The sequence below is a fragment of the Pithys albifrons genome, chromosome 11, assembly GCF_047495875.1.
Source record: "Pithys albifrons albifrons isolate INPA30051 chromosome 11, PitAlb_v1, whole genome shotgun sequence".
Taxonomy (NCBI): Eukaryota; Metazoa; Chordata; class Aves; order Passeriformes; family Thamnophilidae; genus Pithys; species Pithys albifrons.
Genome location: NC_092468.1, coordinates 7,522,972 through 7,543,991, shown reverse-complemented (window position 1 = coordinate 7,543,991; position 21,020 = coordinate 7,522,972). Strand labels below are relative to the sequence as shown.

Here is a 21,020-nt window from a genome sequence, read left to right as displayed (position 1 = left end):
ATATGACTAAACTGCTTCTAAGTCGGGTGGTACAGATGGTGTGGTATTTCAGATTATTCTAATTCCAAGCAGCTAAATGCACAGTCTTTTTTAATAACAAGCTTATCCTGAATTTTGAAACAATTACATTTTTGTAACATTACAAAACTAGTTACTCTTTACGGAGGAATGTCCTTGGGATTTTCAGGATTTGCATTCCTTTCAGGAATTGAAAAAGTCATGACTTACTGCTGCATTGTTCATCCAACATGTTAAATGTCATTTGCTAAGTGTGCATGCAGCATAAAATGTTGTCTGTAGCACAGGATAGCTTAGAATAGCCAAACATTTTTGTGTGGTTGCATTGTTACTGCATATTCCCAGTTTGACAAAGGAAGCCAATGTTGTTGATTTATTGCCCATTTTGAACAATGTTGGATACCAGGATCTATAGTTGAATCCAAGCTAGCCAGTCTTTATAAGGTGCCAAAAATGTGCTTAATTCATTGTCACCCTCAAAACAGTGTTGTCATGGTTATGTAGCTGTTTGCACACTGGGAACAGAGTTGATAGAGACTGGGCCTTGTGCCTTTACATTGTCTGGGTGGAGGTAAAAGTCCTTGTCCTTGAACATATAAACCTTTCTGCATCGATTTGCCCAGCACAGCATATTGAATGTTTTCCTTCTTCCTATTCCTTCTGAAGAGACTTCAGGACTAGGGTTGCACTCAGAGTGCTCAAACGCTCAGGGGATTGGTTCTGTTCAGGCAGGTGGGGAACAAACAGCTTTGGTGCCCACAGAGGACAGGCCTTGGTTCAGAGCCTCCTGTTGCCTCTGTGTTTGTGTTCAGGAGTCCTTGCTGGCTGGTGACAAAACCCAGGTTCACAGGGGAGGTGACAGTGAGCTCTGGCTGCAGCAAGGAAAAAACCCAATGAGGAACAATAGAAGAAGGGTGAGAACTACTGAGTGGACATTAGAAATGCTGCTGGATGGAGGCATTGCCTTCGCTGCCTCTTCTGGTAGACAGTGTCCCTGCTCGGTGCCATTAGTTGGGATAGCCTGCTGCTTCTCGCCTTTTGGTAAGTGTCAATTTAGCAGGATGAACCTGAGCCTTAGTGTGTTCCTGATGTAGTTTTGAATTGCATTTATGTGGTGTCGTTTCTTCTGCGTGTTTTTCAAGCTTTCTGCATGTCTAGTTCATAATGCAGAGGGAAACATAACTCTGAATGCTGAAAGCTGACTTTGCAGAAAGCATGTTTCTTTTATCAGAGTTATGTTCCACTGATGCCAACATACCAAACTGTTAAAAATGCACCCTATCTAATGACAGCAAAGTGATGTCCCAGCAAGCCTTTCTCTGGTAAGTATAATTTGTGTTTTTATTGTGAATAATTTCCCAAAATATTTTGGCAGTCTGCACGAGGACCCTGCTAAGCAACACTGACACACTTTTCCTGTTTGGAGTTGTCTTGTTCCTGTACAGCACATTTAGTCTCATCATCATATCCTGACAAAGCGCGGCATAAATGTGAGACTGTGAGACAGAAACTATTTGGGTTACAAAAATGAACAGTCTTCTCAGCCAGAGATTTCCAGGTCCTGATTATTTTCGACAAAAAATCTTTTATCACAGGCATAACTGATGAAATTTTGTGTTTCAGCTGTAGCCACTAAACAGGTATCGTGGAGAGGTTATATATTAAGCAAAATTGAGATATTTTCTTATTTTTTTACCTCCTGTAGGTCTTTTGAAATTACTGGAAGAGCAAAGATTTGGGAAAACCTTCAAAGCAAAACTATACAGTGAAAATTCATGTTCTCTTTATTTCTGAATACTCATGTGTCTAGTGAGAAGATACAGGGAAGGAAGCCTAGATTTCTCTAAGTGGTGAAAGATTACAAAAAGTCACAGCAGTTGAGTGACAGTGCTGTGCTTTGGCAAGTTTTATTAAACTCAGGAGATGGTAAGAAGGTTTTACAACCAAATATTTCTACAAATGGATTGAATAGTAACTAATCTGAAAGGAATGCTCTTCTGTCCCTTCGGATTGACCCACAACTTTTACTAATCCTGTGGATACACCACCTGTGTGGTGTATCCATCCAATTCTGCAGACAGGTAGCCAGTTTGGGTACCTTTGCCACGTGAATTGTTAGTCACTCTGCTTCCCTTTGTGAGCACGTGCTGGGCTTTCCCAGCAGCTGCTGGTGTGGGACACCTGCACAGCTCCATGGAGAGGAGCTGCCTGGAAATTCTGCTGGTAGTGGTGCAGGTATGAGTTTTGCAAGGCATCTGCACTGGGAGTATGTTACCTGGGCAAGTAGAGAGGGGGTGTTTGTTGGTGGAGACAGGCTGGGCTCTGGTTAGCTGTGCTCCTCCAACAGCAGCTTCTGGTGGGGTGAAGGTCAAGGTGATGCCTCTGTTGCTGTTCTTACCTCAGTGTGGGTCTCTGCCATCTGCTTGGTGTGAATGCACAGGATGCAGGCAAGGATTGGGAATAGATGGTGGCTTTGAGACAGGTTTTGCTGCTACAAGCAACTGAGGGAACCATTGTGAGCTGCCAGGAGGACATTGTGCATGAGTTGCTCTCTGTGGAGCTCACATTTACTGTTGCATGGGTTGTGAGCTTGGGCATGTATTACAACCCCTCACTGCTGCCTCCTATAAAGTTTTCATGTCAGCTACTACTAAGCTCCAGCAATCAGAGCCGTTAGATCCCTGCCAGCATGGGGTGATAAATAATTAAATGTTGACTTTCTTTTCATTTACTTGTTCAAGTCCACTGATAGATACTTCAATGAGGTTAGTATGGTTCTAGTTGGCCTTCTAGCAGAAGCTAAGAACTACCAGCTACACAGGACTAGGATGCAAGAGAGTATAATATGGTGTGTGGGAGAAGGTATTTGATGAAAGGTGCCTTTTGGTGCTTAGGAACTGCTGCATTTTGAATGCATCAGTAACTGTAAGATTTTTTTGCTCTTGTTCTGTCCTATGTCCAGGCAAAGCTATTTGGCAAAATGATACATTATATAATTAATTTATGTGGTAATGTCTGTGTATGACCAAAGACCTAATATTGTAAGGTACAGTTTCAAATTAAAGTACTTACTGAGCACATCCCAGAGTAAAGGCACAGTGGTGTGTGTATCAAGGTACTCATAATACTCCATTTTACTCCTCTGAATTACTGATCTATTTATTAGCAGCCTATTTATGTTACAGTTTGGGGCACATGAGGAAGAATGTCAGTGGCTTGCCAAGTGAGTCAATTCAGTGTTTATAATTTCCTGGTGATCTGCCAGGTATCGTCTGTGCCAAGCTTAGTTTCTCATGTGATCAGGAAGTGATACAGGAGGATGCACTGAGGACTTCCCCGGCCGTCTCCCCTCAGCACCCTGACAGGAATGTGGCAATTGTCTTGTGCTTTAAAGAGGAAATTTTCACAAGCACATAGAGCTAAATCTCATTCAAAAATCACTGAGGTTTCCTTTGAACATCTGATGTTTTCCCTTTTCATTTCCTTTCAAGCTCAAATAATCACCTTTTTAAAAGCAACTACCTAATCCCTGAGCATGTGTCCTCCTAGGAAAGCTTGCTTGCCTGGTAACATTTACTCCCTGTTGCTTCCCTATGTGTATATTAGTGCCACTATTTAATTTTCCCTGGGATTATTTGTGCGGAATAAAGTATTGAACTTGCTTCGTTGGGCCGAATGGGCATCATACCTTTGAAACAACATGTGAGTGCTTCTGCAGTGCTGGAAATGTAATTACTGTTTAAAGTTTCAGGTTCCTTTTACATGGTTTGGAAAGAAGGAAGGGAGATCATTCAAGCTGATCTCACGTGGAGAGCTCCTGGGAATTGTTGTGCATCTTCCTGCAAACATGACATGAGGGGCCTGAAGGCTGATGTTTATTTTTTAATTCTTAAAGATGAAGATTAGGTGCAACAAGTTGATTTTTCATGCTCAGGTGTGCACATACCCATGTGCAACCAGCAACCAGAAAATAATATTTTCGTATAGTAACTTAACTGTCACGTTGCTTTGAAAAATCAACCTCTTACTGATTTTTTTCTTAAAGAAAACTCTCACATAACGTACATGTGGTTTTGTTTCTGTATTTAATGCAAGTAGAAACCAGTTTTCATGGTACGTGCCATTGTAAATAGTATAAGAACTTCTCAAACTCAATTGGTAAATTTTACAGATTTTTTTCCCCCAGACTTCTCTTTTTATTTCCTTCTATTGTGAATACTTCTCATCTTCTTTCAGAAATGGTCTTTGGAATGGGCTAGTGTGTCTGGGGTAAAACTCATTTAAAAGGAAGAACTTGGACTTGTGACTTGCCAAGTAAAGCCTTGCAGGATGTTTTTTGCAAGAACATTTTTGCCCATCTGCTGTTTGGTACTTTATGACAACCAACTGTCACCCAGGCTCTTCAGCCTCTTGAGAGTCTGGGGATTTTTTCCTTCTTGAAACACTTCATCACTCTATCAGTAAATAAACTGAGTGGGTCTTCTCAGCTATATTTGAGCATTCCTGGACTTGGCATTTGTTTTGCTAGAAAACAGAAGGATGTCTGCTGGTGCGGATACTTTATTTGACCCCTGTCAATCACCTACTTGTGTTTATAGGATATTGTCTTCATTTTTATTCCTTTAGTATTATTAGAGGTTCTTGGTTTACCTTTGTGCTCTACCTGAGCTCCAAAATGTGAATGAGCCTAATTTATCCAGGCTGCAAAGAATCTTTTCCTGGGTGATTTTTTACCAAGTTTGTCTATGGAAGCACAGAAACAATACATTTGAAAATCATGTATTCCCCTTAATGTGTCTTACTGTGCTCCAGCCCTTCTCATCAGATGAATACTGACATATAGAAACTGTGGATTAGCCTGCTGCTTGTTAGCATGAGGAACATCTGCAGTTGCAGTAGCTGCCCATTAGAAACATCTGCCAAAGAACTGAAATTGTCATTTTTCATTCATCTTTCCATGGCTCCTCTTCCTCATTCTCTCTATTTTGTTTTTTTAGCTCCTTTATTAAAAAACCCTAAATCTTGATGGATTTTCTTGATTTTTTTCTTTTTATTTAAGGCCAGGTGTAAGTTAAAAAAACATTTAAATTTTTGCTGCCAATTGCTGTTGGCTGCATTTCTTTTAATAAGGACAGAGAAGCTGAAGCCTCTATTGCCAGGGCTCAGGGAAGAGAACACCTGGAAATAAATGGAGGTTCTGATACAGTGTGTGTTTCTGAGACTGTGAGACAAAAGCTCAAGTGAAAGTGAAGCTACCACTGAACATAAAGTTTATCATTGTTGCTGGGGAATAGCGTCCGCCTGCCTCAGGCCCGCTGTGAACTTGGCCAGACAAAATAGGTGGAAGGGCAGAAGGTGGGGAATGTCTGCATCCTATTCTGAATTGGAGGAAATGACTGTCTGCGCTCCGTGCGCTGGTGGGCTCCGCATCCTGCTGGCAGGCTGGGGAGCGCTGTGGGACGCTGAACCAGGAGTGGGGAACTGTCAGCTCTGCTGTTTAAAATAACTGCTAGGGATGAGAAGTTCTTTAAAAATATGCCGTGGGTTTTCTGTTGGCTTTCTTAAACTAATTGGAAACTTTGCTTTTTTTTTCAGGGGCGCTTTTTCTCTGAAAACATTGCTGCTAAAAAGCTCCAGACAGGAGGAGTAAATCCAGTCAGCTTGTCAGGTCACTGGCTCAGTGTAACGGTGCTTTCATGAGGTGACGTTGGGCCAAAGTCAACTTTTCCTTCTCCTTTGTAAACCTGCAGCCAAGCAATGGGCCAGAAAATCTCAGGGAGCATAAAGTCTGTGGATGTGAGGGAGCCCCCTTATAGACCTGTCAAACGAGAGCTGAGAGGCCCGGATTTCTGCAAGCCAGCACGGCTGGACATGCTGTTGGATATGCCCCCTGCCAAGCTGGAGGTCCAGTACAAACATGCGTGGAATAACGAAGATCGCTCCTTAAATATATTTGTAAAGGAAGACGATAAACTGACTTTCCACAGACACCCGGTTGCCCAAAGCACAGATTGCATCCGGGGCAAGGTCGGCTATACAAGGGGCCTCCATGTCTGGCAGATCCACTGGCCCACGAGGCAGCGGGGCACTCATGCTGTGGTGGGAGTCTCCACGGCCGAAGCGCCGCTGCACTCGGTGGGGTACACCTCGTTGGTTGGCAGCAACAGTGAGTCATGGGGTTGGGATCTGGGGCGCAACAAACTCTACCACAACTGTAAAAACCAGCCGGGGGTCACATATCCTGTCTTTTTGGAACCGGATGAGTCTTTTGTACTCCCAGACTCCTTACTGGTGGTTTTGGACATGGACGAAGGGACGCTGAGCTTCATGGTTGATGGACAGTATCTTGGAGTGGCCTTCAGGGGACTAAAAGGGAAAAAACTTTACCCCATAGTCAGTGCAGTTTGGGGGCACTGTGAAATTACAATGAGATACATCAACGGACTTGACCGTAAGTGTTCCTGAATTTCTTCATTACAATGTCTTTCAGCTTTTCTCATGTGGGAGCTTTTTCTTTACCCTTTTGCTGTGGACAGTGTGCTGGGAGGAGCACACTGTTCACTGTGAGTACACTGCATCCTGTATTTATTGCTCACAACTAATACATCTCCGTCATGTCTTGTAAGGATGGTATGGATTGTATCAAAATATCTTCCTTTTGGCAAGCTGAATGGCAAGAAATCTGTGTCCAAAGAAAGTGAACAGGCTGAGAAAAAGATACTGAGAAACTTCCTGAGTATATTTAACAGTAAAATTCTTGTTTACTGCAGGATATGTTTTAAATCTGTGGTTTCCAAATAGGATTTGTGGATCCTGTAAAAATTTCCTATAGTAGTGGAAACTCTTACATGGTGAGCATAAACATACTTGAATGCAGGCCAGTAGGCTTTCTTTCTGTAGTTGCCTTCCCAGGACCCTCAGAAGCAGCTGTGGATCCCCAAGAATCTGGGAGCTCAAGTCAAATACTGCTTTCAGCAGTTTTTCTGAAAGAGGGCTCTGTTCCTTAGTTTATTTCAGGAGGTGCTCTCTCAGAGTGTTTTCTTCTCCAGAAATCCGTGGTTTTGGATAAACATGAGCTATTTCTGATCCATAGGAGTAGTATCAAATTAGATTGTTACATAGCAAGGAGCAGCATGTTGCTGCTGTGACCTCAGAAGAGTGGCCTGCCAGATGATGAGTTGCAGAACTGGGTCGTGTTGTGTTCTTCTCCCTGTTCACAGGGTGAGTGCTCCGCCTGGGCCGAACACAGCCCAGCATGTGCTTGCTCAGCCCAGTTACTGACCATCAGCATCTTGGCTGCTGGGAGCTCGGCAGTCGAAGGCAGAATGAAGTCTTAAGTGGAACTTTGTTCTTGTTTAAGACTGTATGATCTGAGCTGTAGGAGGAACTACAAATATATAGATTTATGAAAAATACATGATTGGACAAAATTGTCATGTCTTTTGGCTTTTTGGATGGGACTTGATAATGTAAAAAGAGAACACACCTGCCTTTCAATTAGCAATTTCTGAAAGAATTTGCTAGTTTTTTCAATTAGGATGGAGTGGTCTAATTTTTCTTTCCTGTCAAAAATGAATTCTCTGCTCATTAATCTTAAATCTGACATACCAAGTAGAAACATAATTAAATAATTTGACCCTGTTTAAGATTACCTTTTCATAAACATCTGTACCAAGCACTGGGGGAAAGCCTTTTTATCCATAGAAGCCCTGCAGCTTATTACAGCTAAATACTAAATGGCAGCTTCCCAAGTGCTTTCATGCAGGGGAATATCCAAGGATTGTAAGTATTTTGCAATTACTCAGACATTGCAGAGTGATGTCCTGACAGTCTTTTCTTTGGATGGTGGGGAGAGAGACTTTTGCAAGCTGAATTTTTGTTTGTAAAAGCAGTTTTTATAATACTGTGAATATCAGCCAAACTAAGCAAAGTACAGCTCAGCCTGGTCCACCACGTCCACACAGGGAATTGTTCTGCATTCCTTTAGTAGCCTTCACAGGGCTGCTCCAGGGAGCTCTAGAAAGATGAAAACACAGGAGGAGGATGTGAATGAGTTTGGTAGAAATTATAAAATAAAAGGAGCTAAGTAGAGAAGGGATAGCTGTGGTCTGTGAGATGGCAGAGAGAAAGCTTCCCATCCGGTTTCTCGTGGGATAATTTTGCTGGAAGAGGCGGGATAGCTTCCTAAACTATCCCTGAGAAAGTCAAAATCTGGGTTTTTTTAAACACGTGAACCCATGGATAAAAGTAAACTTGTAAACACAACTTTTATGTTGGCCTGAGTGTTAATCTGATCATGTGAGGAGGAAGTTTAAAGCCACTTCGCCATGGGGCAGTTTGACATCCTGGAATCACATCATTTGTTATCACATGTTCACCAATCCATTACTGTCCTGCAACAAAAACACCATTCAAGGAACCAAATGAGCTTTTTTAGCTGGTGCTCCAAAGCAAACACTGTCTCTTCTCTGCTAAAGGGGTCTCTATCCAGCCTACCCTTGTGTAACAGTACGAGTTTGGTTGTGGCACTCTTCATATTTGCTCTCATTGCACTTTTGATTGCATGTTTTTATAATTACTTGTTTTTGTTTGAATTGCCACAGATATTGAAGAACAGTTGTGTTCACAAATTTAAATACATTTGAACCTATATATTTGTGGGGGGATGTTGTTATTGTTTGATCCTTTTTAACCTTATCAGTTCTCTCTTTTTTTCTTCCCCAATCTTTCCCTGCCCCCCTCTTCCCTTCTCGTACTTCTGAGTGCAGCTTTTAGCAGATCTGGCCATAGGAACTTTGCTGGTGTTGAAACTGCTGTCAAACAGTGCCTTGTAACTTGCTCTTTAGTGATTGATTGTTGCTGCTCAGAATGCATACCACAGCTTGTGATGGTTGGTTGTGAGGTGTCCTACAGAGCAAAGGGAGACCTCAGCTGCAGGGATTTCTAGTGTTTTCAATACTTGCTGCTTAAATAGAAGACCTCTGAATACTTTAAAGGCCCATGCATTTCAGTTGCCTGGCAAAGACTGAAAGGCTTGCAGGAATGGAAGAGTGAAGGGCTCGAATGGTGGGCTTGTGCAGCTGCAGTGAACTTAAACATATGTGATAGTGGTAGAGAGATGATGCAGACTTTGAAGTGTCTTAATTACTGCATAGATGGCAGATTCACAGGAGGATAAGGCTGCAGGTCAAAGATCAAGAACCTGTGTGCCCTCTGGATATTGCTTCTAGAATAATGCTGTTGTTAAAATAAATTGTAGTTCTTCCAGCTGCCTCTGATACCCAAAGTAGTCTGCCTCAGAAACTGCTTTGAGGCTCACATGATGATGGTCTGTGACTCTCACAAGATGGTTTTTTGGCCTACGTTTGAGACACTTGAGTTGCAAATATTTGTCAGGGTTTGGGAAGGAAGGCAGTACAGGATGGAGAGTGCATGTCATAAGCACATTGAGTTCCTCCCAAGATAAACTTCTTTGATCAAATGCTATCAGTATTTATCACACTGATGTTTGCCTAACAGCTAAGCTGGACAGAATTTTGCATCAGCCTTCTGACTCATTGCCTATTGCAATAATTGCAAACCCCAAATAACATAAATGCAGTATATGTGATTTTTCTGATCCGGGTATGTGTGTGTTTACAGAAAGCTCTTATATTTATATCTGGTGTCTGATGAGGAGTCCTGAAGACTATTTATAGATTGGAACATAGAAATAGCAGAACGCTTCTGTGTAAACGTACATTGCAGATCATGATTGAACCTTTAGTGCTTCTGTGTTTAAACAAAGCGTTGGGAGGACAATCAATAAAATAGTGCCATGGTGGAAGCTTGGCCATTGAGTAGGTGAGCTGAATGAACTCATTGCAGCTCTTGCACTAAACCTTGCATAGCCCTTATACAAGTTTTAAAATAATTGTTGAGCTGGAAGCATTTGTCTTGGAAGAGAAGGCTTTACCTACAAGTGTAATTTATGGTGAATGTTTGTCCGTACCTGTTTATATTTTAACCTACAGATATTCTTGCAGTATTTGGCCCTCACTGGTGAGGGTCCCTGGGCTCTCTGTCAGTGCTTACTGACCACTGCCATGCAACAGATCCCCTGGTTTTAACATCTCTATTTACACACCCAAATGAAACAGAAGTATTATTCAAAGTATGTGCTTTGAACTGTCCTGCCATGAGTGAACAGGTGGACTAAAACCATCATCCAAATGGAAATTTGGACTCCTGTTCTTCTGTGCCAGCAGCCTGCTCACTGTGCCTGTGGGTGAGCTGATGCGAGTGTAACGCTGAGGGTGTTTGGAGAAGACTGGTTTAGTTTAGGGAGTTGTGTCTGCTTCTTGTAGGGGCCCAGGAACAGGGGGAGGGAGGAGGGGGCTCGAGGTGCATCCTCTCTGTTTGCTGGTACAGCTACAGAAGTTTAGGCCTGTGGGATCTGCTCATACCTTTTGCTCTCAGCCACGCAGCTTACAGTATAACCCCTGAATCTCTCTCAGACCTTTGGCTGTGTGTGTCTAGAATTTTGAAATAAGGATGAAGTTTCTAAGTTAAAACAACAACTTTGGAGCTATGCACAACTTCTTTCCTCTTTCCTACTGTTCTCAGTTTATTTTAATGTGCATTGGTCTGTGTCTAACATACCATAATTGCTAATTATAAATACGCACTATTCCCCTTGGAGGCCTTTTTGCCATAAAGAAATCTAAGTAAAAATTGTGGAATTGTTAACTGCCAGGAGAAATACATAATCTCTCTTCAGACTTTGGGTTTTCCCCTAGATAGTCTTCAATTAAAATTTTTTAATGGATATGGGGGGGTTTTGTTTATCTAAAGCTGTTTAATGCTATTTATATGTTGCCTGGCTCTGGAGGTTGCAATGGAAATAACATACTCTGAAAATTCAGTATTGCTAAACTTTAGAAAGGGTTTTCCCTACAGACATGCAGTCAGAGGATGAAGCAGCAGTAATTAAGCAGCTAATGTTGTGAAGAAGCAATCTTTAGCTTTTGAGATAATTTAACAGGAACCAGCGTTTTCAGTTCCTGCTTCAGGAGTCAGATAAGTATTGTTGGGGTTTTTTTGTCTTCTTCCACATGCACCTCCCTTCCCCGGTTTAAATGCATTTTTTGTCCTTTAATCCAAATTTGTTGACACTTTCTAATTAATTCTCAGCCTTTTCTCAGCAGGTTGAAACCACTGTATTGTCACTAGAATATACCATTCAGTTAACTGGCTTTTGGCCCCCTGCCCCTTCTTGGTGGTCTCTGAATTACATCTCTCCCAGATACTCTTCTTTTATTCAGTCCACCCATTTCTTTCTTCCCTTCCGAGCTGAGTTTCTCTTCTTTTGTTACTACGTTCTAATTAATAATAAATTCTTGCCATTTTTTTGACTTGTCCCAAAAATTTCATGTAGAGCAGTGTCAGTCTTCCAAAGGAAGGACATTCCATGTAGACTTCAGCTATAATCGTGAATGGGCTTTGCAATGGTCTTTTGAGGAGAATGTTGAGTATTTATATTTTTCATTTGAATAAATTAATTGTAATCATGCAGAGAATCCTCTGATTACCTCAAGTTAGGGGCAAATAGTTTCTTATGAAATTATGTAGCTCAAAAGACCTTCTCAAGCTCCAGTGCTTGTTGTCAAGGTTAGCCTTGTTTTGTACAGGTTTGACCTGTTAATATCCCTAGTGACAGAACCTCCTCAGACAATCTAAGGCACACATTAGCTTTACAGATAACAAGATTTTTTTATTTTTCCTTTTTTTTTTCTTACAATCTTGTCTAGTTTGTTCATTAGCAGGAAATCCATTTATCACTGGCCTAAAGCTTAAGAGGTGCTGGCACACTTCATTTTAAGCTCAGTAGTTCCCAAGGCTAAGAACAGACATCAGTAGTCCACAGCTGCATTATGGCTTAGTTGCACCCTGACATACCTGTGCTTTTTCTTCCCACTCTGGTTCACAAAGGTGCAATGGCAACCACCAAATCTACAATTTCAAGGAGAAAAATACCTGTTAGTGTGTTCTGATCGAGTTTCCACTGATTTCCCATTTATCCTGATTATAAGTGGTAAGAACTTTGAAGAGCAATGACTGCATCTCTGTTCTCAAAGTTTAAGTGAATGTTGTAATCTAAAGTTACTCTTTGAATATCACACTTATTACACTAAAATAGTAATTAGAAACTTGATAGCCTTGCTTAATTCTTTCATAAATTTGCTCAAGCTATGATGCTGGAATTGCTCAGCAATGTGAAATAATTCACACAGGTTTGTATTAGAAGTGGTAATTTGTAAAGGTGGTTTTTTTTTATTTGCTTCATCTGTATTGCTGTTGGGAATTGTAGAGTGTAAAGCCAGGCTTCAATGCAAATAATGATGTTTCTGCAGTATATCATTTAGAGATATATTTATTTTATTGCCAAAAATGCATGTGCTATGTCGATTTTGACCATGTTTTCATATGAGTTTCCTCATAAGTTATATTCCTCCTTAAGATACTACTTTATTTGTCTACCTGTGGAAGCTTCTACCCTTCTCTAGTCACAAGCTCATTCTACAGATTGCCTCTTTCTCTTCCCTTAAATCCACTGTAGCTGCTTTAGTGGGAGAGGCAGATAAGCAACCTGAGCTCAGAGCAAATTTCACTAGAAAAGAGTATATTGTGGAGAATGCCAATATACCAGTCTTTAGATTATGGCAGAATCCATATTTTTACAGTAAACTGACAGGCAAAGGGCCTGAAAAGGAGCCCCTCCAGAAACGCTGCTGTGTTCTGCCTGTGGTTGCAGTGGAGTGGTGATGGTGCTGTCGCCTCCCTGAGGGAATGGCAGTAAAGCTGCCCCAGTAGCAGCCCCGTGTTACAGAGGTGTTGAGGCTGGGAAGTCAAGCCCTTGGAAGCTGCCAAATGGCAGAATGGGATTTGCTTTTTTGCAGCTGAAGGTCTGATCTCAGCAGCCTTCACTTCCCTCTTACACAGTGTTTCACTCTGCTTAAAGGTGGTAAGTTCAGTTTCCAGTCATCCTTTTGTATTTATTTTTGCCAGCACTTTTTCCTTGACTCTTTTCTCCCCAGTCTTCATAGATGTGTCAAATTTGTACCATGAATAACAATACAAGAGTACCTCCCTACCTTCTGTGAACATTTCTTCCTGAAAGTAATGAACTTCTACATACGGCATATCTTTGGGCTGAGTTGTTTTGTTTGTTTGTTTGTTTTTTTAAGAGCAAATTCTTATTAGCTCTGTTTCTGCCAATTTCTTATGACTGGTTGGCCAAACAAATTGTCTTCTTCCAGAAAAGTGATTCATGTGAAGCCAAAATATATTTCAAGCAAGAAAGTGTAACTTGAAAAAGAGGATAACTTTTCTTTGAGAGTCACGTTTCTCACAACAGATTTTTGTTGCTCCAGGATGCTGCATCTCCATTGCAAATGGGAATTCATATCTGCATGTATAGTTTAGACATGACATTTAGAGATGTGGTGCTTCTGCTTTTCAATAAAAAGTGACTGTAAATGTTTAATAGTATTCCTGTGTATGTCATATATCTTCATGCCTATTCACTATGCCACTGAATAGGCCTCAAAGTTTTGATACAGCATCTTGAAGCTAAAAAAAATCTACTTCCACCTCCCTGTGGTTTCAACAAGCTTGACAGCTACAGCATATTTGACCAAGACAAAATGATTCATTTCTTTCAGCTCCTGCTGCTTTTCCCCATTCCTTTTAGTGTTTACCTTTTATATTTTGGCATTCTCTTAAGCACAGAGCCTGTAATTGCCCTCAAAAATACATTTCTCTGTCCATCAAAACAAAACAAGAGTATGGGGTTATATTAGTACCCTGTTCACACGTTCAAAATTGAAATGCTTTATGCTTCTGAAAATGCCTCATTTCCAAGTGTACATATTATGTAAAATACGCTGTTTGAAGAGACTTTTTAAAAGACCTTTAGAAAGGTTAAAATAATTTATAAAGGCTTAGAAACTTGGTTTCTTTAAGCACTTAATGATATTTTTAAGCAGTGAATTTTAGTTTCAAATCTAGCATAAGTATTATGAAAACAATGTATTTTCACTGACCAAAGAACTCCTCCCCACTATGTTGCCTCTGGTGAAATGTATCCCCCAGCCATGGGCACCAAAATGGAACCTGGTGCTCAAACATGTGCAGCCCAACAACATGTTTGGGGTTCATGTGCTTAGCAAAAGCTTCTCTTCCAGCCTCGCTTTGCAGGCTTTTATATTCTTTGCAGTATTAGTTGCCACCCTGCTGACTTAGCTCATAATATGTAATATTTTGACTCTGGTGGTGTCAAAGGCTGCCACTTATTCTGAAATTTGCGATGAGTGAATTGGGTTAGGTTGGAGTGGAACGTGTGCTTTGGCTCCTGAAGGAGTGCCAGTTCATTTTGTAGCTCAGACTGAGTTTCATTGCACTGGGAAGTCTCCTTATCACGTGTGTGGACTCACTGTATCTTTGTTATTTTAGCTAAAGCAATTGCTTTAATGTGCTGTGTTGTAGCCATGGCTCCATCCCTGCTCCATGCATGCTCGCCATATGTGTAAACAATTTGCTGATTTTAGTGGTCTGACCTGTTGGCCCCTGCCTGTACAAACAAATGAAGGGCAAAGATCAGAGAGATCAGAGGGGAAACTTTAAACATCCTGCAAAATCTGCAGTCCATTAAGTGTACGTTAGTATTTGGTTACAGCCAGTCCTTTTGTACTTCTGAGTAATTTGTTCATGCCACATTTGGGAAAGCAGGGATAGAGCTTCACCTGGTGCAGGGACACTTCAGGGAATGGAACTGCACTGGGCTCATGCTAAAAAACCAGCTTCAGTGGTGTTGTCTTGACTTGGGAAGGGAATGCTTACACATGCTTTATGTTTCATTTGGATTGGGATTTAAAAATTAAAGTTGTGGGGACATTGGCAAAAGGGCTGTAGTGTGTAAAGGATGAACAATATCATGAGACCCACAGGCAACAGAATGAAGCGTGGCAAGGGAGGAGGGAAAGCAAGAGGTGAAGTGAGAAGTGCCAGCGAGATCTAGGAAGATGTATTTGAAAGAACAAATGTGAAGAAGGCACTAGTGCTTAAAAGGAAGAGAGAAGCAAAGGATTCTGGTTAGAGGGTTAAAAATGAAAAAAACACTGAGATTTTGACAGAAGGGAATAAGCCTTGATGTTGTAAGCCAAGTAGCACATGGAAAAGAAAGGTCAGGACTATCCAAGCTCCAGAATGACCAAACATTCCCAGTTTACTTTCATCACCAGTTTTTCTGACAGGAGCACAGGAGCTCCAATTCCAGCCTCCAGCTGGATGGTAGGGAGTGAAAATTCACCTGGCTCCTCCTGGTGTTAAGCACAGCTATGCTGGGCTTTCCTGACCACTGTTTGTAACTGCTTATTTTTATAAGTCAAACTAAGAACCTGTATAAGTCAAATAACCTGGCAAATGTTCTCTGTGATTTTAGTATGAACTTTATAGGAATCACTGTGATGCTATTGGCATCTCCCAGAATTTTTTCTTTTGTGACTTTGCAACTGGAGTTTTCAACTTGAGTAGAAATGAATCAATTGTTAATATTTCTGGGTCTGAGAGGCTGAATTAACTCTGCAGATTTTTCTGACTGAAATATTCTTAATTTCTGATGGACTTTTATGTTTCTAAAATTCTGTTTTTCTCAATTTTCTGAAGACTTAATATGAATTTAAATCTGTTACTTCTACATAACAGATCTTGTGCCCTCTAAAATAATTATCTTAACTTCCAGGTATAACTGATCACCAGTGAGATGTTTAAGGCATTTTTAGATTTCATTTCAAGAATAAAGCAGGAACTAAATCATCTGTGACATAAACGTTTTTCAGAACCCTGCATGTAGCTTGATGTACTTGAAATACTGGATCTACAGCCCTTTAGCATCATCCTGAGCAACATCTGTGATATGAAACTCTGATAACATTTCCAAAATGCAACCCTGATAAATAGGCCGCATGACCAATGTTAGCATCTGTATGCAAACAGCAGCTTCCTGAGAAGGCAATTTTTTCCTAAATCACTTTTGCAGAGGAACTTCCAGGCTTCCTCTGGCCGATTTTTTCCAAACACCTTTAATATATAATGCATATATAAGTCATAATCTTAAAATGTTAATGAAAACAAGTTTCTCTTTATTATAGAATAGGCATAGAACAAAACAGGAGGACAGTTTAGACTTTGTACCAAAGGGGGTTGTGCCTTCAGCAGCTTCCCTGGCCACGGAGCAGCAGCAGTTCTGGGCTTCTGCTTCTGACCCATATGCTGCTGCTCTGGTTCTTGAGATGTCCTGGGTCCTGGCCAGGGGTGCACAGGAGGTGCTACCCACATGGGTAGGGAGTGGGTGAGAGGAGAACTTGGCTAGGAATTGATTATCTCCAGAACTGTCAGCAAAATTGTGCTTTGGGGGGCAGAGTGTCTGTCCACTGAGAGTTTGGCTGTTGGCATTACAGGCTTTCTCCTAGGGAAGCAGCCCATCATTTCGTGCCACTCTCAGAACCACAGACAAGCCATCACACTGCTGTGGTTTCTCAGCAACCCCCTTGAACACCCCGCTCAGCAAATCCCACAGCTCCCAGTAACTTCTCATCAGGCCCTTCAGCTGGAACCACCATCTGCTTTCTGTTCCCCAGATTTCTGTGTTGATGGAAACTTCCTTAAAATGCAAATGTCAGGAAATGTTTTGTGTATGAAATATGAGTAAGCGCAAAATCCAAGGGCCACTTTTACCATGGTATGTTAAATCACTTGTTCCACATTATTCTGAATTATTGTCATGTTGCTTTAACTTTAATTCACTTTAATTTACCTGTTTACTTTACAAGATATCTTAACAAACTGTTGCTGTAAGCATCTTATGTTAAATAGGGAAAAGATTTGCTTTCCTAGGTAGAAAGCAACAAAACACTGTATCTGGTAACAAAGTCAGTTTTTCTTTATATATTCTGAAAGGAACAACTTGCAAATGTAAACATTCAGAACTCAGTAGGAGCTCTACATTGTATTACATCTTTGCATTTTGTATTCACAAATCCTAACTGATGCACAGATAGCACTCTGATTTTAAGGATGTTTGGCAATGTCATGAAGTCCTTTGCAGGTGAAAGAGGACAACTAATTGAAAATAAAAAAGTACTAATAATCATTAGACAGGAGGGGCTTGAGTTAACATTTGGTACAATTATTTGTTTTCCCATTGTTGACAGTGACTTGCAGTAACAAATGCAGTTGTTTGCTGTTTTTCCCTGTTGTATGTTTAGTCAGCCTTATAAACAGGGTAAGTTGTAGATCCAAAACCTCATCAATTTTAACATCTTCTAAGTATGTTCTCTCCTCAGTGCACAACTGCCTTTCCAGAGATTAGGCTTTTAAACTTTGGCCAACTCTACATAATCAGTGTTTAAAATACTGCATGAAAGTAGGCATTGGTAGGATCTCCTCTTAGAGCAGGTCAGAGTGGCAATACAATGTTGTTCCTACTTGGGAAGTTGCTCAGTAATAAAAGAAACCCACATTTATATAACCAATACAAGAACACACATTAAATGCAAAAGAACTTTGTTTTTCAGGCTTTTGGGATTAAGATTTTGAGCCAAAAAGGCAGATGGTAAATCCATTTCCCAATGCTAATCTGACAGGAGTGCTCTGATCCTCTGGAGCTCAGCAATGTTTTGTGCCTCTCTGAAATCCACAGGCTGCTGGTAAATGGTATCTCCTTGTGCAAGAAAGTCTTCTGTGTTGAATTAGCTGGAGATGGAGGAGCTCCTTTGAGTAAACAGTTGTGGGCAACTCTGTGTGCTTTCTCTGCAGTGAGTATTATAAAACACTGGTTTTTCAGGAGCTGGGGAAGAAGAGTGCTGTGATGTCTTTCTCTGAGTGGATGGCTGTACATCATCATTTCCTCATTCTTTTGCTTCTTTAATCTGCAAATGATACTGTTTCTATTCCTACAGATTTGAAAAACGGGCCCTGTTTCCCTGATTTTGCCAGCTGTTTTGTAGAAACAGTAGTTTAAAATAGTCTTTTGAGAAATGACCTTTGAAGAATTTGGGGTCATGAAGGTACAATTGTGCAAAGATGTGTCTGGAACACAACTAAATTTTAATTCATCCCCTTCATGTGTTTTTAAAAAAGAACAATTTTCTTTGACTGTTAAGAAGTCATTGGTTTTGTTTAATGAGCAAAATCACAATAAAACTGTTCCAATTGGAAAGCACTCCTTTAACCTTGCAGAATAAGAATCTACCAAACAGATGGGTTTTCGGGTGGTCGATGGGGGAGGCACTGACTAAATGGTCTTCTGGATCTTCTTAATGCCATTGCTTAGAAGGACATATTTTGTTTCTGTTTCTCTGTCAAAGTTGGGTTTAGTCACAGGGTTTCTTTCTTAAGGGCTCTTTGGCTTGGTTTGGCACCTTGTTACTTCATTCTACCTGAAGTGCAGTAAATGGGTAAGCACACTAAGCCTTTTCACATAAGGGCTGATGTTCATTATTATGTGACACTTCCAAAGAATGAAGTGTTCTGGATTAAGTAGGATTAGACCTGTAATTTTTCAGATCTTTATCTGATTTTTAGGTAATAGCATCCACATTTGGTGGCATTCTAATTTTACATCTAAGCTTCTGCAGACAGAGCCAAACTATCCATGTCCCATATGGGCCATTGAAAATGATTTAATACATGTATTTCATTCTTACTCATTTTAGGGCTATTCTTGAAATTCTCATAGAACACATTCTGCTATTTCTGAAAAAGTTACACCAACTCCTCCATTAAACACATAATTGTGTGGTGCAAACAGCAATCTCTGAAGATGTTCCTACTCTTTTGCTAGGTAATTGTAGTAGGGAATTCACTGCCCTCTGGGGCACTCCTCCTGCCATCAGTCTCCAGTTTTTTCCTGCCTCACAGGGAAAACAGTGAATGGTAAATGATTTCTGATTTTAATTAGGCTGACAGAGTTGTGTGCCCTGGAGTACATTAGAAGGTGTAGTCATTAAGTGTAGTGTCCCAATAGGCATTTCCTGCATGTCCCTTAGAGCTGTGTGTGTCCTGGGACTTGCTGTTCAATGGCTCTGAGGGTTCTTCTGCATCTCCTTTTGACTGGTGGGAAACCAGGGATTCATTTTATTGCCTATTTGCTGTTGAAGTTTGTACTCAAATGACAGTTTGAGCAACCTAACTGGCAGCACGGTTGGTCTTGATTGCCTATTTAGACTTTTTATGCAGAGGAATGTATTTCACTACTGAACTTTCACTACTGGAATGATGACTCTGCATCAGTTCAACTGGCATTTTTGTGTCCAGGCTAGAGAAATTTTTGCATTGCTCCTACTGAGGCCTCAGAACTATTTTGGCAGTGCTTTCCAATTTATCAAGATGTTCCAGTTGTGAAAACATGAGTATATTTCCAATTATCTAGTCAACTTGATGTACAATAGATTCCATTACAGCAACTCATCTAGTTTGTACTTCTCATTGATCAAGGGTGGAGATCTAGTGTTCAGGTAAAGATTAAATAAAAAACTTAACAAGAAATTGGGCTTTTGCTATTAAAAACTGTAATAAGGAATAAAATGATTAGACAACCAAATATATATGAAGATTATTTCAGGGAGGAAGTGTAATGCTTTTCAGTTCTCTAAAAGTGGTAACGTGGGAGTAAGAGCAATCCCATAGGCTCTGAAATTTCAGATATTTCAGAGAACCTTCTGAGAAACTTGTGTGTTGTTAGAGCTGGGCAATCCTTTAGGGAACCTTTTTAAAAACAGGCACTAAAAGATGAAAACAAACGCTTAGGTTCTATGCTGGGAGGAGATTATTAGTAGGATCTCTGCTGGGATCTACTCTGCTCAGTATGGTAACAAACTGGAGATTAAGGTGAAGTAATTTACACAATTTTTCAAGGTAGAAAATTCTAAATTGCACTCCTAGAAGAGTCCTGAAGGACTTAACAACTCAGTAGTAAAGTAGTAGGTGAAGTTTAGTAGTACGTGCCCAGTACTGTGCAGCAGAGGACAGGGTGTGGGCAGCAAATCTGCCCGTGTGCAGCAAATGCTGCCTGAGGAGTTCTGTGTACAATGATCTGTTTCCACCTGGAAAGAATCCTGGAGATGTTGTGCATAATATTATGAAAATCTCAATAATGAGTGATCCAAAGAGTGAATGGGATGTTGTCAGTTGGATCAGAGCAGGAAGCCTGGTGATGTTGTGGTCAGCTCGTGCCTTGGGTACTGTGTCCTCCTGTTGTTCGTAGCTGTCCCCTTCTCCCCAGATGTCAAAACATGTAAAAAAATACTAAGCTAAATAGATACTAAAACTTAATAGGTTGAACAGGAAGAAAAATATGGCTTCTGCACAAGGATAGAATAAATAAACCTGAATCTGACCAATAGCTCATCTAACTTGGTATTCAGTCTTCAATAGCAACAATTACTGGCTGACTGCTGGAGAGTATAGGAGCTGGGTAAGCTTACAGAGTGATTCCTGTTCTTTCCCTGATTCCTGTGAAGCTTATTTCATCTGGGTGATCCCTCAGCCTCTAATCATCTGGATTTCATACTTAGCCAGATGTACATGTGTTTAGTAACCATTAATAGTTAGTTTCCTGAACTCTGGTCTCCTTTTGTGGAGCTGCGTAGGCTTTTTGCATCCAGAGCACGTTGTGGCAGCTTAGATATGTGTTATGTGACAAAGCACCTCTCTTAGTTTGTTTTGGCCTAATTCTTCAGTCTGAAAAAGAAAGAACTGCAAAGAATATTAAGGAAAGTGTCTGCATTCATGAATGGCACAGAAAAAGTGACTATGAAAGGTCCTGTGTCAAAATCTCATGACTGAGGTGTTCCCATGAAATATCAGGTGCCTTGTTTAAAGAAAAAAATAAATTCATATATTGAAAAAATCAGGCCTATAAATTATTGCAGAGAATTTATGTGAAAATCAAAAGTATAAAT

At 40.6% G+C, this 21,020-nt stretch overlaps 1 protein-coding gene across 6 annotated transcripts in view; it reads left to right on the top strand.

Annotated features, from left to right (window-relative positions):
• SPSB4 (splA/ryanodine receptor domain and SOCS box containing 4) overlaps positions 1 to 21,020 on the top strand; it is a 163,439-nt gene that overhangs the window by 98,584 nt on the left and 43,835 nt on the right. For all 6 annotated transcript variants that reach the window (XM_071566264.1, XM_071566267.1, XM_071566266.1 and 3 more), the window contains one exon: positions 5,614 to 6,469. In XM_071566264.1, coding sequence (XP_071422365.1) covers positions 5,776 to 6,469 — 694 coding nt within the window. In that variant the 5' untranslated portion in view covers positions 5,614 to 5,775. The remainder of the gene's footprint in view (positions 1 to 5,613; positions 6,470 to 21,020) is intronic.